Source organism: Aethalodelphis obliquidens, unplaced genomic scaffold (assembly GCF_003676395.1).
Source record: "Aethalodelphis obliquidens isolate GAN/ISIS:26980383/991018 unplaced genomic scaffold, ASM367639v1 scaffold7, whole genome shotgun sequence".
NCBI classification, from domain to species: domain Eukaryota; kingdom Metazoa; phylum Chordata; class Mammalia; order Artiodactyla; family Delphinidae; genus Aethalodelphis; species Aethalodelphis obliquidens.
In genome coordinates, this window is record NW_020837951.1 from 22502699 (window position 1) to 22529858 (window position 27160).

Here is a 27160-nt window from a genome sequence, read left to right on the forward strand (position 1 = left end):
GGTGGGGACCTCGAGGGTCTCAGGAAACAGCTCTTTAGCAAGCAGTGTGGAAGCATTCCAAAATTTTAACAGTTGGGACGGCCACACCAGTGTATAGCCACCTGAATGGGTAAGCTTTCCTAAGGAGAGAGTGGAGAAAAGAAGAGGAGAGAAGAAAAAAAGAGGATTTAGGATAGAACCAAAATCAAGAACATTTAGTGTCAGAAAAATATAAGCAGTATTCAAAGGAAAAGTAGTACCACAAAGTAGTGAAGTACTTAAATGTACTCTTTGGAATCACACCTTCATTCTTCAGCAAAAGAGAACATCCCAACTTCCTTACTTGGTGTTCTTACTGCCCCACATGCTGAAAGAAAGCCTACTTGTGGGTATATCCCAACCTCTTTACCCTCAGAACCCCCAGATCAGCTTCCCCACGATGTCCCACTAGCCCCACTACATACCTATTATAGTTAATCTCGGACAGCATTTATAGGGGTGACCAAACATAAAAGATTAACAGACATGTGAGAACAACCATGAACATGAAGAAAGAGAATCAAAATAAAATCAAAACTTAGCCTGAAGAAAACAGAAATAAAGCAGGTGAAAGAAGAAAATGCTTTAAAAAAGTGCATTAATAGTATCCTTAGATGAGTGAATGTTGCATCATACACATAAAGTTGGCTATGGAGAAAAGGAGCAGTCAGGGAAAAAATAATACCTAGAAATTAAAAATACGGGTTTTTAAGATCAAAGTACAGAATATCAGGTCAGAATAGCAGAATGGTCATACTGAAGACCAAATCCATGATATAGAAGGAAAAGCCAAATAAATCTAGAAAGTAGAATATCAAGATAGATATGTAGGAAGTATGAGGAGAAACAATTGGAGTGCAAAATAAAGACTTCCAGCCACACAAACATACAGAAAATGCATCTCACGTGCTCACACTGAAAAGAAGCAGCAAACCACTTCCTCCAGCAAAACAATAACAATAAAACCGAAAGATAAAAGATGTAAGAAATAGTGATAAAGTCAACAACAAAACCTCATAATAAACGTTCCGGGTGGAACTGGATTCCACCGTGCTTTGTATGATGCCAATATGCATGTTTCTGTGATTTTTCTCATCAGTACTGTGACATCAGAGAGGAGAAAATAAAGGTTACTTCATTACAAGGTTGAGAGTTTGCAAGCAGCAGGTGCTATAGCACAGGGCGTCATGAGATTTGAGGATGCTGGCAAGGGCTGCGAGATGATGCCACACTAGGTAGGAGAGAGAACAAAGTGAAGAGAGAATTGAATGAAGTGCCCATTGGGGGTCGATGTAACAGAGACCCCCCCAATGGAGTTAAGAGCAGGAGAACATGACCATGATTGTGATCGTATGGAATGGGAGGAAGGGTGTGAGAGAGCTAGACTCTGTTCTTAGCTGAGAAGGAGACAGATGGAGTTTGTGCCTTCAGGTTGGAGGCAAATCATGAGTGTGGGAAACTAGTTTCCTCATCGGACAGAGATGGAAATAGAAATGTCCATGTTCAGGATGTGACCTACTGGGGTTTAAGATTTGAAATACAGTCCATTTCCTGGGGGTGACAAGGTCATAGATTGGGTAGACTGATAAAGAGTTAAGGCAAACATCACTGGACTTGTGAAGGTCAAGGAGCTATAGGATGAAGTGGACAGTGGCTCTGAATCATGGCTGCTGAAATCGCTTAGGATAATGGCAGGAGTAGGAATGGATAGAAATTTAATAAATCTGGAATCAAAATCTTTGAGAAATATGGGAGAGGACCTAGAAGTGAGTAGCTGACTTGATGAATAGAGTTAGAGAGAATGTCAAAATGGCAAAAGCCCTCATGAGAGGAAAGGTTTTGCACAGGAATACAAAATATAATGGCTTAAAAGCCACAATGAAACATCAGTACATGCTAGCCTTGTTGACATGAAGTGGGGAAGAAATAGCCTCCCTTTAAGCAGAAAAGTCACTCAAGTTTGAAAAGTCGCTCAAGAAAATCAAGTTTGAAACAAGGCAAAAGGGTAGGAGAAGTGTCTGCAAAGAGGATTTAGATTAAAAGGGTGTTTGGTTGTCATGAAACTGTTTTGAAGGTATGGGGTAAAGATTCTAAAGGGAAGCTCCTGGTGAAAGATGTCAGGGTGGCGCAAATAAAGAGACATACAAAGGCATGAAAATGGGAGACGGTAGAGAACAATGAGGCTTGCCTGTAGGATGGTGGTTGATGGCAGGAATAAGAGGTGTGGGACTGTCTCAAGGTTGTGATTTGAACTTGAACTTGTCTGGCTGCCTGAACATACAGGTATGCAGGAGGCTCTATTTACTGCTTGCTTCAAAATGTACCAAGTCAGCTTTGAAATAATGGATGATTCTCTTTCCTACTCACTCATCTTCACTTGCAGAGCTCCACAGCTCTCGGCAGCTCCTCCCACGCCATTGTTGGCTATGCAGCAGTAAATGCCGTCATCGCTGTCTTCCACACTCAGGATGGTGAAGAGCTGACCGTTCTCCCGAATGCTGTACCGGGTGTCAAAGAGCCTGTGGGTCGCAGAGGATTATGGCAGGTTAGGGTCCCATCTGTGATGTTTTGGCTATGATTAAATGATCACACAGATGGCTTACCAATGGAGGAAGTAGACTAAAGGTAAGAGGAAATTCGATTGAGTTCTGAATAACAGAATAAGCTTATTTGGGAATTGAAAGCTAACATTATATTCTAATCTTTCCTAGGCTCCAATAATCAGAGCAGTGTTGAGTCCTTCAAAAATAACTTCAGAAGGTGATGTCTGTTGATGAGACCAAACATAAAGTTATTTATTTAGGAAAGTATATATCATTACCCAAGATATGAGTTCTGCCCCATATTTACTGGGAAGTAGCAGCTAGATAATGAAAACACACACACACACACACACACACACGTAAGTATGACTAGCAGAAAGGGATAAACAGATACTCACTACTGTATATAAAACAGATAAACAGCAAGGACCTGCTGTATAGCACAGGGAAATATATTCAATATCTTGTAATAACCTATAAGGGAAAAGAATCTGAAAAAGAGCATGTGTGTGTATGTGTGTGTGTGTATGTATATATGAACCGAATCTCTTTGCTGTACACCTGAAACTAATACATTGTAAATCAACTATACCTCAATTTTAAAAAATGGAAAAAAAAAAGAAAGAGTTAAATATTTAGAGAAGTAACTACCACTTAACTATTTGTTCATTCATTAATCAAATGTTTGTTGAGTGCCTAACAAGTGCCAGGTACAGTGCTAGTTCCTTGGGACACATAAGGAAGCAAAAAAGGTTCAAACTGTAAAAATACAGGTTTTACATATATTATCTCACTAAACGACATGCAGTGTGAATGTTGAGAAGGAAATTAGGACAAAAGGAAGAAATTTGAGAGGAAGCGTCAACCTAAAAGTGAGTTTTATGACCAAATATCCTTTACGCTAAATCCGTATATTAGGCAGAGTAAAGCACCCCACCCCCAGCAAAGATCCATGTCTGAATCCCCAGAACCTGTGAATATGTTACCTTACAGGGCAAAAGGGATTTTGCAGATGTCAGGGATCTTAAAATAGAGTATCCTGGATTATCCAGAGGGACCCAATGTAATCATTAGGGTCCTTAAAAGATGGAAGAGGGAAGCAGGAGGATCAGAGGATGAGCTGTGACGCTGGAGGCAGAGTATGGAGTGACACAGCTGCTGGCTTTGAAAATGCAGGAAGGGGCCAAGAAGTGCAGGCAGCTCTGAGAAGCTAGGGAAGGCAAGAAATCAGACTTTCCTCTGGAGCCTCCAGAAAGCATGCAGCCCCGCCAACACCTGGATTTTCGCCCAAAGAGCCCTATTTCAGACTTCTGAACTCCGAAACTGGGAGATAGTAAATTTGTGTTGTTTCAAGCCATGAAATGTGCGGTAATTTGTTACGGTAGAAATGGGAAAAACTAACACGACATGAAAACAAAAACTGTAAAGGGAATGGAATTTTGATTTTTCTAATTCAATGGGTGGCTCCCATCACACACTGATCTTAAAGAGGAAAAAAGGGATGGAGTAATTTTTGGTCTCATGTGACTAAGGATAATATAATCACTGGGTAGTTCATTAAATCACATCAAATAACTGAGGATAGCCATGATATTCACTCTCATGTAGTTTTTGCTTTGTATAGGTTTTCATGGAAAATATGAATATTGGAATATCTTACAGATGTGCTTGTGGACCAAGAGTCCAGCCACTCGGTGAAATATCAACTTCCAAGATTTATAATCTGTGGTATCACTGCTGCTTAATTCAAGTACATAAATTGCTTTTAGATTGTGAGGGACACAAGTATTTATAATTTTCAAAATATAAATTGTTCTTTTTTATTGAAGTATACTTGATTTACAATATTATATTAGTTTCAGGTGTACATAGCACAGTGATTCAGTATTTTTACAGATTATACTCCATTAAAGGTTATTACAAGATAATGGCTATGATTCCCTGTGCTATACAATATATCCTTGTTGCTCATCTATTTTCTACATAATAGTATGTATCTCTTGATCCCATATGCCTAATTTGCCCCTCCCACATTCCTCTCCCCCATCCCTCTCCCCCATCCCTCTCCCCTTTGGTAACCACTAGTTTGTTTTCTATGTGAATCTGTTTCTGTTTTGCATATACATTTGTTTGTATTACTTTTTAGATTTCATATGTAGGTGGTATCATACAGTATTCGTTGTTCCCCATCTGACTTATTTCACTAAGCATAATATTCTCTAAGTCCATACATGTTGCTGCAAATGGCAGAATTTCATTCTTTTTTATGGCTAAGATTCCATTCTAAATATATACCACATCTTCTTTACCCATTCATCTGTTACGGACACATGGGTTGCTTCCATGTCTTGGCTATTGTAAATACTACTGCTATGAATTTGGGGTGCATATATCTTTTCAAATTAGTGTTGTCATTTTTTCTGGATATATACCCCAGAGTGGAATTGCTGGATCATATAATACTTTATTTTTAGCCTTTTGAGGAGCCTCCATACTGTTTTACATAGAGGCCACACCACTTACATTCCCATCAGTACTGTACAAGGGTTTCATTTTCTGCACACCCTCTCCAACATTTGTTATTTGTAGACTTATGATAGCTGACTGGTGAGAGGTGATATCTTATTGTTGTTTTTTCTAATAATTAGTGATGTTGAGCATCTTTTTGTGTGCCTGTTGGCCATCTGTATGTCTTCTTTGGAAGGATGTCTATTCAGGCCTTTTGCCCATTTTTTGATTGGGTTGTTTGGTTTTTTTTTTTGATACTGAGTTGTATGAGCTGTTTATATATTTTGGATATTAACCCCTTACTGGTCATATCATTCGCAAATATTTTCTCCCATTCTGTAGCTTGTCTTTTTGTTTTGTTGGTGTTTTCCCTTGCTGTGCAAAAGCTTTCAAGTTTAATTAGGTCCTATTTGTTTATTTTTGCTTTTATTTCTTTTGCCTTAGGAGACAGATTCAAAAACATATTGCTATGATTTACGTCAAAGAGAAATTTTTCAGAACTGTTTTAGATTTATAGAAAAATTGGAAAGGTAGTATAGAGAATTCACATATACCCCCTACATCCAGTTTCCCACATCTTAGGTAAGTATGGTACATTTGTTACAGGTAATGAATCACCATTGATACATTATTAACTAAAGTCATAGTTTATTCAGATTTGTTTTGTTTTTACCTAATGTCTTCTTCTGTTGCATAATCTCTTCCAGGCTACTACATTTAATTTATTTGTCTCATTTCCTTAGGCTCCTTCTAGCTTTGACATTTTCTATGACTTTCCTTGCTTTGGATGACTTGACAGTTTTGAAGAGTACTGGTCAAATATTTTGTAGGATGCTCCTCTATTGGAATTTGTCATATGCTTTTATCATGATTAAATTGGGTTTATAGCTTTTGGGAGGAAGACCACAGGTAGAGTGCCATTTCATCACATCATAACAAGGGTACTACTATCAATATAATTTCTCACTATTGACATTGACATTTATCACCTGGCTGAGGTAATGCTTGTCAAGTATCTCCTGTGTAAAGTTATTCATTATTCCTCAAGAAGCACTCAATTGTATTTTCAAAACGTAATTTCTTCCTATTTCACATATCCTTTGACTAACAACTATCTGAACCTGTTGCTCCGTTTATTTCTTATTTATTTGTAACACATTTTTGCCATACAATAAAGGGAAGGTTTAAATTTATTAAAAGTAATTTTATTCATAGTATTATAAGCCAAGTTAGAATATTTATGGTTTCCTGAACCAGACTTATAATGTTGATTTTCTTTGCATGATTTGAAAAAAACTCATTGGTTGTCCATTTCTTCATCTACTTACAATATTGGAAGATAAACACATGAGAGGATTATAGGGCAATATTTTTCAAAGTTATTTGACAATGTAGGCAACAAACTTCCTTCTTGGACAAGTTAAAAGATGATGATGGGGAGAGTAGTCTTTGAATATTGACTTTTGAATACTGACTGCTATCTAACACCTATTATAATTTCAAAGTAGAGAAGAATATAAATAATATCCCAGTATATAAGCAACAGTAATATATTACATCATGTTGTAATATAAAACTATTTATAACTTCTACTGTAATAGTGTCACAGGTACTTTATTAGCACTATTATTCATGATGTATGTTAAATGAGGTTTTCCTGTATTGTTTAGGAATAGTCAATTTTATTATAGAAGACAAAGACATAAGATGGATAAAACTCATAAAAAGTGTTAAGCATATAAATTGTAAGGCTAATAACTTATGAGATATTGGTAAAATGACTTGTAAGTAGAGATAAAAAGTAAGCTACTGACTTATGAAATATAGGCAGAATTGATAAATTGTGTTGAATATAGGTAGTAAATAAAATTGCCACCTACTAAACATAGATGGAATAAATTAAAAATATGATGGAACAAAGAAGAGCATTATTTATGGTAGGAAGAGATGGAAAGACAAGTTCATAATTCTGCCACCTCTAGACTGACAACTTTGTCACCTTGAAAACAACCACCCACTGGTGATATACACTATGGCCCCATTATGGTCCCATGAGCTGTATCCAGGAAACACAGTTAACATCCATGGCTGTTGAGCAGGCTAACTGACAAGCTCCGGCCAGGTATACTTATCCCTGCGTCCCTCAAACAGGGCAAATATATATCATTGGCTTCAGGAACCCTCCACCTGTGGGCCCTTGCTCAACCTCAACTCTGTTTCTTGTAAGAACACCACAGTGGGGACATCTGAGGCACAGGGAAGAGAGACTGGACACATAAACATTAAGTAAACCAAGATTCCTAAGTATATTAACTCGCCCTATTTCTTTCCCCTTGTTTCTATCTATGTATTTTATTAACATCGTTATTGGAGTAAAATTGCTTTCCAACGTTTTGTTAGTTTCTGCTGTATAACAAAGTGAATCAGCTATATGTATACATATATCCCCATATCCCCTCCCTCTTGCATCTCCCTCCCACCCTCCCTATCCCACCCCTCTAGGTGGTCACAAAGCAGCGAGCTGATCTCCCCGTGTGATGCAGTTGCTTCCCACTAGCTACCTATTTAACATTTGGTGGTGTATATAGGTCAATACTACTCTCTCACTTTGTCCCAGCTTACCCTTCCCCCTCCCCATGTCCTCATGTCCATTCTCTGCATCTGTGTCTTTATTCCTGTCCTTTCCTTAGGTTCATAAAAACCATTTTTCTTTTCTTTTTTTTAGATTCCATATATATATGTTAGCATATGGTATTTGTTTTTCTCTTTCTGACTTACTTCACTCTGTATGAGAGACGCTATGTCCATCCACCTCACTACAAATAACTCAATTTCATTTCTTTTTATGGCTGAGTAATATTCCATTGTATATATGTGCCACATCTTCTTTATCCATTCATCTGTCGATGGACACCTAGGTTGCTTCCATGTCCTGGCTATTGTAAATAGTGCTGCAGTGAACATTGTGGTACATGACTCTTTTTGAATTATGGTTTTCTCAGGGTATATACCCAGAAGTGGGATTGCTGGGTCATATGGTAGTTCTATTTTTAGTTTTATAAGGAACCTCCATACTGTTCTCCATAGTGTCGGTATCAATTTACATTCCCACCAACAGTGCAAGAGGGTTGCCTGTTCTCCACACCTTCCCCAGCATTTATTGTTTGTAGATTTTTTGATGATGGCCATTCTGACTAGTGTGAGGTGATACCTCACTGTAGTTTTTTTTTTGCGGTACGCGGGCCTCTCACTGTTGTGGCCTCTCCCGTTGCGGAGCACAGGCTCTGGACGCGCAGGCTCAGCGGCCATGGCTCACGGGCCTAGCCGCTCTGAGGCATGTGAGATCTTCCCGGACTGGGGCACGAACCCGTGTCCCCTGCATCGGCAGGCGGACTCTCAACCACTGTGCCACCAGGGAAGCCCCTCACTGTAGTTTTGGTTTGCATTTCTCTAATGATTAGTGATGTTGAGCATCCTTTCATGTGTTTGTTGGAAATCTGTATATCTTCTTTGGAGAAATGTCTATTTAGGTCTTCTGCCCATTTTTGGATAGGGTTGTTTGTTTTATTGATACTGAATTGCATGAGCTACTTGTATATTTTGGAGATTAATCCTTTGTCAGTTACTTCATTTGCAAATATTTTCTACCATTCTGAAGGTTGTCTTTTCATCTTGTTTATGGTTTCCTTTGCTGTGCAAAAGCTTTTAAGTTTATTAGGTCCCATTTGTTTATTTTTGTTTTTATTTCCATTTCTCAAGGAGGTGGGTAAAAATGTTCTTGCTGTGATTTATGTCAAAGAGTGTTCTTCCTATGTTTTCCTCTAAGAGTTTGATAGTGTCTGGCCTTACATTTAGGTCTTCAATCCATTTGGAGTTTATTTTTGTGCATGGTGTTAGGGAGTGTTCTAATTTCATTCTTTTACATGTAGCTGTCTAGTTTTCCCAGCACCCCTTATTGAAGAGGCTGTCTTTTCTCCACTGTATATTCTTGCCTCCTTTATCAAAGATAAGGTGACCATATGTGCATGGGTTTATCTCTGGGCTTTCTATCCTGTTCCATTGATCTATATTTCTGTTTTTGTGCCAGTACCATACTGTCTTGATTACTGTAGCTCTGTAGTATAGTCTGAAGTCAGGGAGCCTGATTCCTCCAGCTCCATTTTTCTTTCTCAAGATTGCTTTGGCTATTTGGGGTCTTTTTTGTTTCCATACAAATTGTGAAAGTTTTTGTTCTAGTTCTGTGAAAAATGCCATTGGTAGTTTGACAGAGATTGCATTGGATCTGTAGATTGCTTTGGGTAGCATAGTCATTTTCACAATGCTGATTCCTCCAATCCAAGAACATGGTATATCTCTCCATCTGTTTGTGTCATCTTTAATTTCTTTCATCAGTGTTTTATAGTTTTCTGCATACAGGTATTTTGTCTCCTTAGGTAGGTTTATTCTCTTTCATATTTTCATCATTAGTGTATAGGAATGCAAGGGATTTCTGTGCATTAATTTTGTATCCTGCTACTTTACTAAATTCATTGATTAGTTTTAGTAGTTTTCTGGTAGCATCTTTAGGATTCTCTCTGTATAGTATCATGTCATCTGTAAACAGTGACAGCACTACTTCTTTTCTGATGTGGATTCCTTTTATTTCTTTTTCTTCTGATTGCTGTGGCTAAAACTTCCAAAACTGTGTTGAATAACAGTGGTGAGAGTGGGCAACCTTGTCTTGTTCCTGATCTTAGAGGAAATGGTTTCAGTTTTTCACCACTGAGAACAATGTTGGCTGTGGGCTTGTCATATATGGCCTTTATTAGGTTGAGGTAAGTTCCCTCTATGCCTACGTTCTGGAGGGTTTTTTATCATAAATGTGTGTTGAGTTTTGTCAAAAGCTTCTTCTGCATCTATTGAGATGATCATATGGTTTTTATCCTTCAGTTTGTTAATATGGTGTATCACATTGCTTGATTTGCGTATATTGAAGAATCCTTGCATTCCTGGGATAAACCCCACTTGATCATGGTGTATGATCCTTTTAATGTGCTGTTGGATTCTGTTTGCTAGTATTTTGTTGAGGATTTTTTGTATCTATGTTCATCAGTGATATTGGCCTGTAGTTTTCTTTTTATGTGACATCTTTGTCTGGTTTTGGTATTAGGGTGAGGGTGGCCTCTTAGAATGAGTTTGGGAGTGTTCCTCCCTCTGCTATATTTTGGAATAGTTTGAGAAGGATAGGTGTTATCTCTTCTCTAAATGTTTGATAGAATTCGCCTCTGAAGCCATCTGGTCCTGGGCTTTTGTGTGTTGGAAGATTTGTAATCACAGTTTCAATTTCAGTGCTTGTGATTGGTCTGTTTATATTTTCTGTTTCTTCCTGGTTCAGTACTGGAAGGTTGTGCTTTGCTAAGAATTTGTCCATTTCTTCTAGGTTTTCCATTTTATTGGCATATAGTTGCTTGTAGTAATCTCTCATGATCCTTTGTATTTCTGCAGTGTCAGTTGTTACTTCTCCTTTTTCATTTCTAATTGTGTTGATTTGAGTCTTCTCCCTTTTTTTTCTTGATGAATCTGGCTAGTGGTTTATCAATTTTGTTTTTCTTTTCAAAGAACCAGCTTTTAGTTTTATTGATCTTTGCTGTTGTTTCCTTCATTTCTTTTTCATTTATTTCTGATCTTATCTTTATGATTTCTTTCCTCCTGTTAACTTTGGGGATTTTTTGTTCTTCTTTCTCTAATTGCTTTAGGTGTAAGGTGAGGTTGTTTATTTGATATGTTTCTAGTTTCTTGAGGTAGGATTGTATTGCTATAAAATTCCCTCTTAGAACTGCTTTTGCTGCATCCCATAGGTTTTGAATTGTCATGGTTTCATTGTCATCTGTTTCTAGGTATTTTTTGATTTCCTCTTTGATTTCTTCAGTTATCACTTCGTTATTAAGTAGTGTATTGTTTAGCCTCCATGTGTTTGTATTTTTTACAGTTTGTTTCCTGTGAATGATATCTAGTCTCATAGCATTGTGGTCAGAAAAGATACTTGATACGATTTCAATTTTCTTAAATTTACCAAGGCTTGATTTGTGACCCAAGATATGGTCTATCCTGGAGAATGTTCCATGAGCACTTGAGAAGAAAGTCTTTTCCGTTGTTTTTGGATGGAATGTCCTATAAAAATCAATTAAGTCCCTCTTATTTAATGTGTCATTTAAAGCTTGTGTTTCCTTATTCATTTTCATTTTGGATGATCTGTCCATTGGTGAAAGTTGGGTGTTAAAGTCCCCTACTATGATTGTGTTACTGTTGATTTCCCCTTTTATGGCTGTTAGCATTAGCCTTATGTATTAAGGTGCTCCTATGTTGGGTGCATAAATATTTACCATTGTTATATCTTCTTCTTGGATTGATGCCTTGATCATTCTGTAGTGTCCTTCTTTTCTCTTGTAAAAGTCTTTGTTTTAAAGTCTATATTGTCTGATATGAGAATTGCTACTCCAGCTTTCTTTTGATTGGCATTTGCATGGAATATCTTTTTCCATCCCCTCACTTTCAGTCTGTATGTGCCCCTAGGTATGAAGTGGGTCTCTTGTAGATAGCACCTAATGGGTCTTGTTTCTGTATCCATTCAGCCAGTCTTTGTCTTTTGGTTGGAGCATTTAATCCATTTATATTTAAGGTAATTATCGATGTATATGTTCCTATTACCATTTTCTTAACTGTTTTGGGTTTGTTTTTCTAGGCCTTTTCCTTCTCTGGTGTTTCCTGCCTAGAGAAGTTCCTTTAGCATGTGCTGTAAAGTTGGTTTGCTGGTGCTGAATTCTCTTAGCTTTTACTTGTCTGTAAAGGTTTTAATTTCTCCATCAAATCTGAATGAGGTCCTTGCTGTGTAGAGTAATCTTGGTTGTAGGTTTTTCCCTGTCATCACTTTAAATACGTCCTGCCACTCTCTTCTGGCTTGCAGAGTTTCTGCTGAAAGGTCAGCTGTTAATGTTATGCATATTCCCTTTATGTTATTTGTTGCTTTTCCCTTGCTGCTTTTAATATTTTTTCTGTGTATTTAATTTTTGATAGTTTGATTAATATGTGTCTTGGCATGTTTCTCCTTGGATTTACCCTGTATGGGACTCTCTGTGCTTCCTGGACTTGATTGACTATTTCCTTTCCCATGTTAGGGAAGTTTTCAACTATAATCTCTTAAAATATTTTCTCAGACCCTTTCTTTTTCTCTTCTTCTTCTGGGACCCTATCATTTGAATGTTGGAGCATCTAATGTTGTCCCAGAGGTCTCTGAGACTGTCCTCAGTTCTTTTTATTCATTTTTTCTTTATTTTGCTCTGCAGTCGTTATTTCCACTATTTTATCTTCCAGGTCACTTATCCGTTCTTCTGCCTCAGTTATTCTGCTATTGATCCCTTCTAGAGAATTTTTAATTTCATTTATTTTGTTGTTCATCAGTGTTTGTTTGCTCTTTAGTACTTCTAGTTCCTTGTTAAACGTTTCTTGTATTTTCTCCGTTCTATTTCCAAGATTTTGGATCATCTTTACTATCATTACTCTGAATTCTTTTTCAGGCAGACTGCCTATTTCCTCTTTGTTTGTTTGGTCTGGTGGGTTTCTACCTTGCTCCTTCATATGCTGCATATTTCTCTGTCTTCTCTTTTTGCTTAACTTACTGTGTTTGGGGTTTCCTTTTCACAGGCTGCAGTTTCTTAGCTCCCGTTGCTTTTGGTGTCTGCCCCCAGTCGGTAAGGTTGGTTCAGTGACTTGTGTAGGCTTCCTGGTGGAGGGGACTGGTGCCTGTGTTCTGACGGATGGGGCTCGATCTTGTCTTTCTGTTGGGCAGGGCTGCATCCAGTGGTGAGTTTTGGGGTGTCGTTAACTTAGTGTGATTTTAGGCAGCCTCTCTGCTAATGGGTGTGCTTGTGTTCCTGTCTTGCTAGTTGTTTGGCATGGGGCATCCAGACTGGAGCTTGCTGGCCGTTGAGTGGAGCTGGGTCTTAGCATTGAGACAGAGATCTCTGGGAGACCTCTCACCAATTGATATTACATGGGGTCTGGAGGTCTCTGGTGGTCCAGTGTCCTGAACTCAGCACAAAAGGCCAGAGCACCAAGACCCTGTCAGCCACATGGCTTAGGGAAGCCATCAGCCAAACAGAAACATCGTGAACAGAGCGCACACCTATAGAAACCCTCTGGTAGTTTCCATTCCTTTCTCTATCTATGTATTTTAAATTTATTTAATAAACTGTATTTCAGGCATCTTAATTTGGTCTGTGAGCTTTTCTATTCCAGGACTTCTGGGATAGCTTGCCTGGTAGAGTACTTGAAGGCTTCTGCAGCCCAGGGTAGTTTTCCACATTACAACATATATAGTAGAAGGAAATGATAAATTTCAATTGGAGCTTAGTGAAAACAAAGATGTAATTTTTCCCCATCCAAGTTCATGGATGTGTTCAAGTTCCAGTTTGTGGAGGAGTTAAATGCTCTTGTCCTAAGGCAAGCTATGTGGCCTGCTAGAAAGCCAGTGGTTACATTTGTTACAGATTTTTAGAGTATTTTTGATCAGATAGCTATTGTAATGGGGAAAGGATAGCCTAACCTTTATGTGCCAAGTAGAAATTTTATCTGTTTGAGAGGCTACCTCACTATATACATCAGGAGTCCTTTCTGACTTTCAAAAGAAAAAGTCATGGTCACCTAGAGGTCAGATTCCTAGACCACATGCATCACTTGATTGGGATATTAGAAGTACAGGAAATGAGGCTGGTCCCTATTAACTCCCCAGAGTGTCCCGGAACATGTACCCCCAGAATTAGGATATCATGGTGTTTCCTAATTACTGTGAAACTTCTTCTAGGTCCTAACCTGGGATCCATGAAATAACCCTGACTTCCCCATATCAGTTAAATCACTTTATGTTGGGCAATTCTCTCAACCTCACTGAAGTTCAGATCTTACATTTATAAAATGAGGAAATTTGCATTTTACGTATTCTAGAAGGTGAACTTTAGTACTGCCAGAGCTGTGATTACAGTTATGACAAAGATAAATCTCGAGGCAGCCTTGGGCATTCTTGCTGGAAAAAGGCAGAATACTTACTTAATGAGAATTTTATTTCTGGTCCAGGAAATTTCAGGCTGAGGATAGGATTCCACTGCACACATGAAAGTAGCCACTTCTTCAACTAAGGCATCCACTGTTTCAAGAGGAGTGGTGATGACAGGGGCTGAAAGGAGAGGAGAAATCAAATGAGAGCATTCTACAGTACTGCTTACTAACTCTTCTGTAAGTAGTCAGAGGCCACCACATACCTGAATGAGAATGACATTTCCCCATAGTAGAAATTTGCCAAAAGGAAGGAAAAATTTTGTGCAGAGGATTTTGTTGCTACTTCTAAAGTAGGCATTTGAGAATCAAAAGAGAAGGCTCTCAGGAGAGTCGGACTTAGATTTATTTTATATGGGTAGAGGCAGATCCAGGTTTTGTGAAGTTCAAAGTTATATAATTTAGGTGTTCTTTTTAAGAAAAAATATATAAAATTATTAATACAAAATGTCTGTTGCCTCCCTAACACCAATCAACTTGAAGGGAAGTGTCACTGAAGGGAAGTCAAAGTGAAAAGAGAAAACAATCTTAACAATTCCTGTTTAAAAACAATTTTTCCCAAATTTTGTTAAAACGTATGTTTATATGAACACATTGCTAGAAACCACCAGAGGTCTTAGAAGGGGGCTCCTGTAAATGAGAGGCTTTGAAGGTGAAGGTTCATCAGATTTATAAAGAATTCACATCTGAATTATGAGTATATTAGAAAAAGACTCAATAATAAAAAGACAACCCAAACAACAAATGAGCAAAGGATCTGAACTGACCTGTCTCCAAAGAATATATACGGATGGACAACAAGCATGTAAAAAGATGCTCAACATCATTAGCTATTAAGGAAATGCAAACCAAAACCTCAGTAAGATACTAGTTTACACACACTGGAATGGTTATAATAAAAAAGAAATATAACAACAAATACCGGCAAGGATGTGGAAAAATTAGAACCTTTGTGCATTGTTGGTGGGAATGTAAAATGGCACAGCCACTGTGGAAAACAGGATGGTGGTTCTTCAGATAAGCATAGAATTAATATATGATCCAGCAATTCCACTTCTGGATATATGCCCAAAAGAACTGAAAGCAGAGACTCAGATATTTGTCCATCCACGTTCAAAGCAACATTACTCATAGTAGCCAAAAGGTGGAGCAACCCAAGTGTCTGCCAACAGATTAATGGATAAACAAAATGTGGTATATCCATTCAATGAAATATTATTTGACAATAAGAAGAAACAAAGTATTGATACATGCTACAACATGGGTGAAACTTGGAAACAATAAACTAAGTGAAAGAAGCCAGTCACAAGAACGACATACTATACAATTTCATTTATATAAAATATCCAGAATAGTCATTATCTGTAGAGACAGAAAATACATGAGTGATTGTCTAGGAATTGGGAAGAGGATGGAGGGCTTAGGGAGTAATCTATGGCTAAGGAATGCAGGATTTCAAATAGGTGTAATAAGAATGTTCTAAAATCGATTATGATGATGAATGCACAGCTCTGTGAACCGTATATTTTACCCAAAGAGACTGGTATGTGAAGTATATCTCAATAAAGCTGGGGGTTTTGTTTGTTTGTTTTTGCTTGGGGTGTGTGTGTGTGTGTGTGTGTGTTACAAAAAGAAAGACAAAAGGAAGAGAGGCCATAAACATGGTCCCTCTCTCCTCCCACCTCCATGAAATGAGGGTCACCTGGCTTAGAAGAATTGGGGAGGAAAGAGAAGTTAAGAAGGATGAGAATGTGTTGGTAAAGGGATGCACCCCACTTCAATTTACAAATCTGAGAATCCCACCAAAACAAAGGGGTGAGGTCCTGGTCACCTCAAGGGTTTGATGGTGTGAGAAAGTGCCGGCCCCTGTATTTGGGTGAGTCTGAAAATCTACCCCATTGTATAATCTGATTTAAAATAATTATTATCACTGCTTTGTTATTATTTATCAAATATTTATTTACGATTTTTCATGGAGCAGGCACTGGGTTGACTAGAAGCAAAAAGATGTGTAAAGCACATCTCTGCCTGGTAAGAGTCCACAATATAGATGATAAGGTAGGATAGATACATAAAATGATCAGCTATAATAATCAGTTATGCCTGCTATCCTGGCATAATTATTAATAGTACCCCCATACTCCAAAAATACCTGAGTTTGGACAGTAAATTATATGGTCATTTTAGTTAAAATGCAAGGTGCCTGGGAAAGCCAAGTAAGTAGTGTGAGCAATATTTTAGATGCAGGGTAGGGGGTGACAGCCCCATAAAACAAGAAAAAACTGGCACATTGGCCATTTAAAAATGCATCCAGGGCTTCCCTGGTGGCACAGTGGTTGAGAGTCCGCCTGCCGATGCAGGGGACACGGGTTCGTGCCCTGGTCCGGGAAGATCCCCATGCCACAGAGCGGCTAGGCCCGTGAGCCATGGCCACTGAGCCTGCGCGTCCGGAGCCTGTGCTCCGCAACGGGAGAGGCCACAACAGTGAAAGGCCCGCGTACCGCAAAAAAAAAAAAAAAAAATTTAAAAAATGCATACAGTGTCTAAATGAAACTTATTTTTTCCAGTAAACTCAGAGGCAAACTCATTGGCTGAGAGTAAGGGAAATGGTGGCTGGGAGTGTCCACTTACTTAGCCCATATCTCTTTTCGTAAGTGTTATTCTTTTCTTAAGGTCCAGTTTAAGCACCATCTCCTCCCAATCTCCCTGACTTCCTAGATAGAACCAAATGCCCTTTTCCTTAACCTTGGGTCATCCTATATATGTCACTCATAGCACTTGCCACACAGATGCTATTAGAATGATTTATGTCTTTGTCCCACACTCAGTTATAAAAACCTTAAGCTTTGGGTCAGGGACCATGTCTCAGACCTCTCTCTATCTGGAGGGCTAGCACACTGACTAATGTATTGTTTAAATGAACCAAACTCTATTACTGAGGGCTTTATAAAAGGCATAAATTTTTTAAAAGGTTGAGAGAAAGTAGGTGAAAGAAGAGGGCAGAATTTTTAGGTGAAATGACGTCTTTTATATCTAGGCAGCAAGGCCCCCCTTTTCCCAACTTTGCACTAAAATGACCATTAATATATACAGAATGCTGTACAAAGAAATAAATAAATTAAAAGTATTAAAGAATAGTTAAGAGACATAAAGACAGACAGGCACTAATAAACTTCTAACAGAAGTTCCAAAAAAAATAAAATAGAAGAAATGGCACAGAAGTAATATGTAAAGGGATAAATCACTGATCATTTTTCAAAAGTGAAAAAAAAAGCAGAAATATTCACATTGAAAGTTTCCACTAAGCATCGAGCCAGATAAAGAAAAATAAATTTATCCTTAGATACACTGGATTAAAACTGTAGAAAATTTAAGATAAAGAAAATCTTAAACCTTAAACTAAACTAAATCTTAAACCTAAAACTAGAAAGAAAAGATCAGTCACCTTAAGAAGAATGCCAATTAGGCTAACCTGATATTACTTGGCAACAGTTGATACCAAAAGGCAATGGACCAGTATTTTTAAAAGGCTGAGAAAAAAATAACTGTTAGTCTGGAATTCTATAGCCAGCTTAGATAATCATTTTTTTTTTAAATGAAGACAAAGTAAATACACAGACAAATGCTGAGAGTATTTACCACTGAGACCTTCTCTGAAACAGTTACTGAAAGTATATAAACTCCATAAGAAATAACTTGTACCCCAAAGAAAGGGGCCAGTGATGAGAAACTGTAGTTAGCATAGATGGTGGTAAAAAATAATTGCAATTTTCGACACTGTGGAATATATATTTTTTAAACTCAATAATTTTTGTGTTTAAAAAAAGAGTGGAACTAGAATTCTAGACAAACAATTATAAGATGAAAGTTTAGGGAAGAAGTTCAGCAGATTGTTAAAACATTCTAAGTTCTTTACCGTAAGCAGGAAGATGACAGAAACACTGAATAACTCTAAACATGGGGAGAAAATATATGGTTAGAGACATATTGTTAAAATTTCATTAATGCTTACCACTAAAATAATAGATTAAAACCCCAAACTTCCAGAGTAGCAGAAGAAAAAAGAGACTAGAACTGTATCAATTTAAAAAAAATGATGAAGAAGCAGAAAAGGATAAATAAGCCAAGAAAAGGTATAGTTAACAGAAGACACAAATTAATGTGGAAGAAACATGGCCAAATATATCAGAAATCACAGTAAACACCCATGGTATAAACTGATCTATGGAAAGACAGACACTATCATACAGGATTAAAAAACACAAAAGACATGCCTAAATAAATTAAAACAGAAACATTGGATATAAAGAGAATGGAAAATATATACGAAGTAAACAAAACAAAGTGATAAAGCAATAATGTAGTACTAATATAAGAAAAAATGGAATATAAGGTGATAAGTAAGCCTTTAAAGAATGAAGAGAAATACTACTTAATGATAAAAGGAACAGTCCATCAGGAAGATACAACAATCATGAAGCTTAATTATTTAAAAATATAGACTCAAACAAAGCCCAGACTAAAATTAATATTACCAGAAGATATTACAATGAAGTAATAGGCTACTAAATTTTTAAAGAAGATTACACACACACACACACGAGAGTGGAAAAATGAATGAGGAGCAAAATGTTATAATCATTTACCTCCTAGTTGTGAGCATTGTGTGTAACTTTGTATTTTTGTTTTGCCGTACCTTACAGCAAAGTATTACAGGAAAATACTATATAATATTTTAAAATATATAAAATTAATATAAAATATATAAAATACATAAAATTAATATAAAATATTAAAATTAATATAAAGTATTTTATATAAAATATTAAAATCATAATTTTATATTATAATTATATTTTATATAAAATATTAAATATTAAAATTAATATAAAATATATAAAATACATAAAATTAATATAAAATATATAAAATTATATTATCTTTGTAATAAAAATTATAGGACATAAATCAGAAGGCCACAGAAATGTTAATTTTCCAATGCAGTGGAAGCAAATTTGTAATTGATAACACAGTTTGAGAAAGTCAGTCTCTTAAAAAAGAAAGCAGATTTTTCTAAACAACTAATGAATGAAATAAGCAATCAATTGCATAATCACATAGATATTGGGAGATCAAAAAACAAAAAATATTATAGTAAGGTCATGGGATGCAAGTAATGATGATTAACTGATAGTATTGAATGCTTTCATTGTTTAAAAAGAAAGCCTGTTGAGGAACTAGACGGTAAGAGGTTCTAGCACAGGACTTGAATTCAAGTCCCTGCTCCATCACTTACTTCCCACTCACTTAACTAGTTGCCTTGGCATCTTCAGCTGTAGACGTCTCGAGATAATAAAACCACCGCATAGGCTTGTCATGAGGATTAAGTAAGTGAATATACATAATGCATTTAACATTGTCTTTGGTCCATATGGAACACTCTGTGTTATTTGATTCCTATAATTTAGAGACAGAAACCTGAACTATTCAGTTGTTCTCCTGGTTGCTGTATTACCTGCAAATTACCAATAATACTTCTAGGAGTCTATCCCAAGGAAATAATCCCCAAATGGAAAGGCATATAGATGAATTTCACTGCACAAAAATAGATTAATTGTACTAAATTGTACTAATTGTGAGAAAGTGGAAGAAGAGTTAGGCACACAGCTTTGTCTTCTAGCTGTGGTCTACTGGAGCTGGCTTGTACTGGCTTGCAAGAGTCACGTGTTAATTTCTCAGAAATTTAACAAGATAATGGAATAGAGCCATTATTAGAAACAAAATTATATAAATTTGATTAGATAAATTGTGTTAAAAACAAAGTAATAATACTTAACATTTATCACTTTCTAATTATTTTTCTATATTTTACTATTATCTATGTTCTTGTGGTTATTTACATCTAATGTCTGTAGAAATTGTAGGTGTGCTACTATACATCTCCTCCCAACTCAGTGTTTGTTGGTACCTGGAAATTGGCTGTGACTGGAGCATTTATACAGCAGTCAACAAATGTAACATATCAGGGCCTTTTTTTCCTCAGAGAGGCAAATGTTCAACATATATTAGCAACTGTTATCTAAACAGGATACTATTTACACAATCACTGCAAATGGTACTTTGAAGATATGATATAAAATATGCTCATGCTTTAGTGGCAGGGAGCAGAATTGCATAAACAATCTTATTATGATATCTTTTTTTAGGATATGTAGAAAAAAATGGAAGAAAATATATCAATATCTTTACAGTCCTGGAAGTGTAGGTGATTTTCTCTTTTAAACTTTTGTATATTTTGTGTTTTCAATATCATTCTTAATGGCCGTGAATTATTTTTACCCAAAGCTCCAAACTTTATTCATTAGTTTCTTCTCATTCAACATGCAGATGCAGAAGTGACAGAGTTAACAGACATAATATTATCTTTCCAACGAGGCAACACAAACTCTGTTGAGATCAGTTAAGATCAAAGAAGTAAATCTTAGAATGTCTTGATAAACTTAGACATGGAGAAATACATGAGCTCTTACTAAGAACAGCTTCCCTTAATGTTCAGTGGCATGACAGTTTCATGTGAGATTTGATTCTGTTTTTAATAATTTTAGCATCTAAAATTGATTAAAAACCTGCTATCAGCCATGCATTATACTTTTCATTCATGATCTCATTTATGTATCACAACAAACATAAAGGCAGATACTTTTATTATTCTCATTGGCAGATGAGGAATGAGGGCGACGAATTGTTCAACAACTTGTCTAAACAAAACAAAAGCAGGAAGTGATAGAACTGAACTTCAAAGTTAAGTTTGATTTAAAGTACCTATCTTTTAACTCTAAGGTATACCATGTCTTCAGTGTGGTACTAGTTACAGAAAGGGGAAAAACATGATTGACACCAATATCAATACCTATAGACAGAGTATAGTCAGTTAAGTCCACTTTTGCCCATATTCCAAAATTACCCAAACAAATCTGCTTTCAGATTTTTACTGGCACAATCACATAGTTGTATTTAATGACATTTGTTGACTCAGCAGACCGTCTCCTGTTTGCTTTCATTCTACTATCCAGCTTTCATCTCAGCCAGGGCCTGTTTAAACTAGGACACTATTTCTTCCCTCAATCCAAGGACCACATGAACAACAAATACATGAAAATAAACACAATGCTTTTCTGTACCCAAAGAGTAACTTGACTTGGATACTAGCTGCTGAGAAGGATATGATATTACCCTTTTATGGGCTCTAGCACATGGCCATTGACATACCAACTTCTGATTGACCAGCTGCTGACTGACATAACCAAATGACTGAATAAACAAAGAAGTCAGGTGTATTTGCTCCTTTCTGTTCTGGTATAATTAGGGCTCAGACTTGGACCACATTCATGCTTTTCTAACATCATGAATACAGTATTGTTTTTTCGGTATGACAAAACACTTTGGTGTCGGAAATTTTTCAAATCCCCCAAAGAAAGAGGATGTTCAGTATTGCTCATCATTTGGCATATCTTAGAAACTGACACATTTATTCTGCTGGTGATGTAATCAAACATAAGTTATTTTTTATTATGATGTCTTTGGAACTTGTAAGGGTCATTGATCATCTCAATAATTATTGTTATCTCACTTATTAATACCGTATCATTAACTCTTTGTCACAGAACACACTGTTGGTCCTTGCCTTCAGGAATGACACTGGGGACAGGCAGGTAGGAATTCTGGGTCAGCCTGTTAGAATTTCTGAAATGACCTCTCCTGGGGGGCATTCCTTTGGGATTAAGAGATGATTTCATAGGGACTCATCTAAAATGTGCTTGTTCCCCAGAAGTGATCACGCCACCAATCATTGACAATCCTTAGCATAGTACATAACGTTGTAAGTTGAGCACTGGTAGGTCCTTCATTTTAGGAGAAAACTGAGGCTTACAGTGACTACATCTTTCCCTAAAGACACACAGAAAGGCATTGGGGACTAGAAAAGGAACTCGATTGTAACATTCTCTTCCAGACCTGCAATATCCTTGTTTCACTTTCTTCATTATTTGACCTAGACGACATGGTATGTTGCCAGATAATCTCAGCTCCCTTACTCTCTAGTCCTTTAGCTGCACTGACCCTGGAAAGTACCAATCTTGAACTAATCCAACCAGCTGTCTTCACTGCTCATATGTTCATAAAGTATTGTTGGATAAAGTGAAACAACAGTGCAGATCAGGACCATGATGGGCATGCAGTCTCCAGTCCCAGTGGGTCCTCAGCATGGACATATGGTCCTTCTACGTTATCGGATACACTTCTCTCATCTTCCTGAATGGGACCATTTCCTTGAGGTCCTCTAGGCATCCCTTACTTGTCACTTTCCCCCAATAATCTCACGTCCTATTCCACTGAGAAGTTGCCTACTTCACCTTTCGAAATATGGTAGAAATCTTGCCATTTCGTCTCTTTTTCTGTTCTTTAAGGTCAATAATATTTAAAGCAACTGTGTTTCCGCAAACGTGGAATGAGTCACTCTTTCAATATACGTTAGTATAAAACATTCATCCAGGACTTGGTATCCTGGATTTCAATGACAGCTGTTCCTGATCTGACTTAGTCATATGTCGAATTTGTGAATTCTATCCCTGTAGACATATGATTTAGAAGAAGAAGTTACTAAAATATACCTCAGGTTAAATCACTTGAGACTCAAGAGCTTCTAGGTATGGTAGTTATGGGGTAATTTTAAAACTGGAATTTGGACGGGAGTTCTTTGTGCATAGCATGTTAACAAATTCAGGGCTGCTTACATGAACTACTATACTCCTACAGAAAATCCCACTATACACTTCATACTCCCTGATAAAGCGTTAAATATTATTGAAGAATGTGGTTAAGGCGAATGTTCAGTGAAATGTTGACTATTTTCATACATGACAGTTTATAAAATTTTCCTCCTTATGGTTTGATACTGAGCTCATGATTGAAAGTATTACTAGTTGAAATGATTCAGAAAGATAGTGACTTTTCCCTTTGTCTTTGAATATTAGGAATATCAATTAAATTAAAACTATAACGATACACTATTAATTCTACAAAGTTGGTTATTAATTTTATGGAGGAAATCCTATGCCGATGGTTGGAAAAGAACCCATGCTTGCAGTATTTTAATTGTGTCGGTTTATTTTGTGATATATTATGCCTCAGACGCCTTGATTCATTCATGCTAAAGGACTTAGGAAAAAGGTATACCATCTAAAAAGCCTCTTCCCATTATTGCCTTCTGCCAAGAATAGAGAAAACAACTAGAGATATTTTGTGTAGAACAATTTCATTACTTTCAATAGTATTAAAATAATCACATATTAATGTGTTTTTTTGTACCAATATATCCCATGTACTTCAACATTTAAAATTTGAAGGATTGTGTTTTCATGATAATGTTTATTCTCAGAACTGGTAAGTGTAGCTAATGAATGTTTGCTCTTCCAGGCCTGGTGTTTTGGCTAAGGCTGATGTTAAACCCATATTAATTTACATTTTTTAATAATACTCAAATACTCTCTTTGAGTAGGCAGGCAAAAATATTTTTTTGATTTTACAGTCTAATTAAAGCAGTAAATAAATTATGAACAATAAACAAGGTTGGGGTAACAATCTGGCTGTTTTATTTAGAAGTCAGGGTTTTGGCTTTGTGACATTTATGCCACCAGTTTTGAACTTTTCAAAATAAACAGTGTGCTTCATCTGTAAAGTTTGGAAGCTACAAATATTCTCTTTCTAGAATATAAATTAGGAGGTTGGGTTTGGTTTTTCTTTGTGCACGAGATTCTAATTTGGACCAGAAAATCAATTGTCCTGCTCCTTGTAAGACTGGATTTCAGTAAATTTTAGTATTTAACCATGTCATTTTAATGTAACTTCATGGTTTAGAATAGCACAAATAAATTTATAACAATCCATAAGTCCAGACGTCCAGGTGCCGCCTTTCCGGACATCCGTTGTATGATCAGGAAGTATTAAAATAATCTGAAGCCAATGTTAAGTCTTTCTGGCTATTATTAGCTATTTGGAAAGATCTAGATTCTCTTTTATCTGGAGCTACCTTAAAGTATTAGTTGACAATTAGACATTTAAATACATTTGAAGATACTGTTCTACTCATGTAAAATAGAAAAAGAAAGCAACAAAACAACATAAGTCTATGAAATCCTACTGTTTGTGAAGAAAGCTGTATCTTGTTAGCATGTGAATTTTGACCTTGTGGTTCCAGAAATTCTAATGAACCACAAAATCTAAGCTATGTTTCCCATCTACATACAATATATTTTAGTACCTTCACTTATCTATACAATACAAACCTTTTCAGTTCTTTGGTAAAGTAATATGAAGGGAAAATAATGCATTTGAGTGTGTCATAAATCACAGAACCTTTTTTACTCTACTGTAATACATTTAATTTGAAAACTCTGTAGTATCATTCAATCTGCTTTCTCGTGTCTTTGTAAAAAGATTTCAATGAAGCCCCCAGTCACTTCACAAGTCACCTATTTTCCTATCTTTCTTCCTGATTTGAAATACCCTAGTCTCAGTTTCATAATACGCTGGCCAGAAACTGTGGACATTCTTGCTACTGCAACAGGTGTTTGTCAGTTTCTTAAGTTGCTTTCCTTTCCCCTGAGGTGGTGTTATTTCCGGTACATTCCAAAGGCTCTGAAAAAAACCTTTCACAGTCTCTTGCCAAACCAAATCATGGCTCCAGCCTCTAAGTTATTGAGAACCCATTGTTCTTCAGGCTTTTATCTTCTAGGCACTTGTGTGCGTCTTTCTCTAATTCCAGTGTGGGAGGAACTAAAATATTGATTAAGAGTTTTGCAAAGCTGAAACTGAAAATGGAAATGATTTTTGTCCAGAAGCAAACACTCTGGATGTCTGGGAGTGCGGTTGATTATATTCCCAGCAAACCTGATGTGAAAAGGTTTTCATCATCCATTTAGACCACCCTGAAGTTTGACATACACATAAACAAACTGACCTCGATAACTTGCAGTCTACCTGCTAATGTTTCCCCTATAAGTGAGGGCTCCACATTCACTGAATGGCTGAACTTTTTATTGCAGAACCTAAGCAGAGGAGGGATAGCAGTAGAATGGAGACCATCAATCAATTGCTTATTTATACAGTTTTCTCCCTCTCCATATACTGCACCCCTACTTCACCAAGTAAAACCCAAGCATGCCATAATATGAATCAGTCATGATCGGAACACACGCATGCACCTCAGAACTATGATAAGGCAAGAGAAGACAAGATTGCTCAAACCAACCTTTTGGAAGTTTCTCAGTCCCGCTGAAGGCAACCAAAGTAAGAATATGTACCAGTGGAATGTTGACAAGCTCTCTCATGATTAATCCAGGCTCAGGCAGCAGAAAGTTCTTTCTGGACAACACAAGGAAAATGCCCCCCCCCCCCGTTTACATTTTAAAGCATAGTTTGTTCCAAAAGGGTCGTCTGCTAATGACTGTTTGTGTCAGCAGCTCCACTGACTCTAAGTATAATCAGGAATTCTCAGACTTGGCTGTAATGATGGACACGGCCAGCTGGTGAGTATCCACTTAGGCCAGTAATGCAAGTGTAGGGCTGGAGGAACAAGGGAAAGAAAATCCCTTTAGAATCCCTTTTAAGACAGTGGTAGAAGGACAATACCAGATGCCTTTCGCAACCATCACTGGATTCCCCGAGGTATAGTTTTCCTGGTCTTCTGAGTCAGCTCACCATCCCTCCCGCACTCACCCCAGAGCCCTGGGCATATCTAATCATGACTCCTCCCCATTTCTCACTTCCCCCTCCCACATCCATCCCGTTAACAATTCCTACAGATTGCACCAACTCGATATTCCTTGATTTCCTCCCCTCCTTTGATTCCAGCTAGTCTCACCCTATCCCAACCTCCCTTTCAGACATTCATCTTCTTGGAATGACAGTGGTAACCTCCTGTCTGTTCTCTCTGCCTTGTGTCCTACTGTCCTCTAGTCTCTTTTCAGATCGCCTGCCCTACTCAAAAGTCTTCAGTGGCTCTTCATTATAGAAAAAAATATTCAAACCTAATATGACGTAGGAAGGCTCGCTGGACTCTGCCTACCCGTTTAGCCCCATCTGCTACAATCCATGCCTCTAGTTTAGTATTTAGCAACCTGGTTCCCTGTATACAGCCTTCCTGCCTCCATGAATTGTTCCTACTGTTCTCCCGTCTTGGAATGCTTTCCCCTCCTCTCCACCCAGTTAATATCTATCTCAGCTTGATCATCAACTCCTCCTGGGAGCCATCCTGGACCAAAACTCCCACATCTTCCCAAAGTTGCATTAGGTTTACCTCCTCTGGGCTTCTCTGTCATTGCATTTACCACATGGTTTTAAGATTTTTTTCTGCTTGTGTTGGTGTCTCCCTCATTCTTTGGCTTCATGAGTCCACAGGGTCAGCAGCCATGGATTGTCAATTGCAGCAGATTCTTCCAAAATGTTCTCTTATGCGAATTGCCTTTTCCCACTGGAACAATGTGTCTTGGAGACTTTTCCATGTTAATGTACAGCACTACCTCATTATTTCTATTGGCTACACAGATTTCTAAATCGTGGATGTATGATGGTATATTTAACCATGCCCCAACAATGTATGAGAGAATCCATTTCCCCATACTCTCGTCGACACTTACCTTTGAATTTTTACATTTAAGTAGAATAAAAAGGGTATGTCGTTGTTTTAATTTACATGTATTCCACTCTTACTATTGGTAATGAGAATTTTTCAGGTGTTTCTTATTCATTTTCCTCTTCTGTGGCTTTTGTCTATTTTCCTCTTAGGTCACTTTTCTTTTTCTTATTAATTTATAGGAGTTTTAAAAACTACTCTGGTTGTAAATAATTTATATCATTGGTCCATTGTATATTTTGCAAATATTTTCTGTGTAGAACAGCTCTACTACCTAGCTATGGTGATTGCTTCAGAAATGGGCTTAGGGCTC

General features: G+C 37.1%; 1 protein-coding gene across 6 annotated transcripts in view; it reads right to left on the minus strand.

Moving 5' to 3' along the window:
* Positions 1-25681, minus strand: part of MUSK (muscle associated receptor tyrosine kinase) — a 91815-nt gene extending 66134 nt beyond the window's left edge. For 3 of the 6 annotated variants that reach the window (XM_027105984.1, XM_027105981.1, XM_027105983.1), the window contains exons 1-3: positions 25465-25681; positions 14151-14277; positions 2386-2537 (exon numbers count right to left, since the gene is read on the minus strand). In XM_027105984.1, the coding sequence (XP_026961785.1) occupies positions 2386-2537; positions 14151-14277; positions 25465-25543 (358 nt within the window). In that variant the 5' untranslated portion in view covers positions 25544-25681. The remainder of the gene's footprint in view (positions 1-2385; positions 2538-14150; positions 14278-25464) is intronic. The other 3 variants (XM_027105982.1, XM_027105980.1, XM_027105979.1) reach the window with 1 other exon arrangement.
* Positions 25682-27160: the final 1479 nt, after the last annotated feature.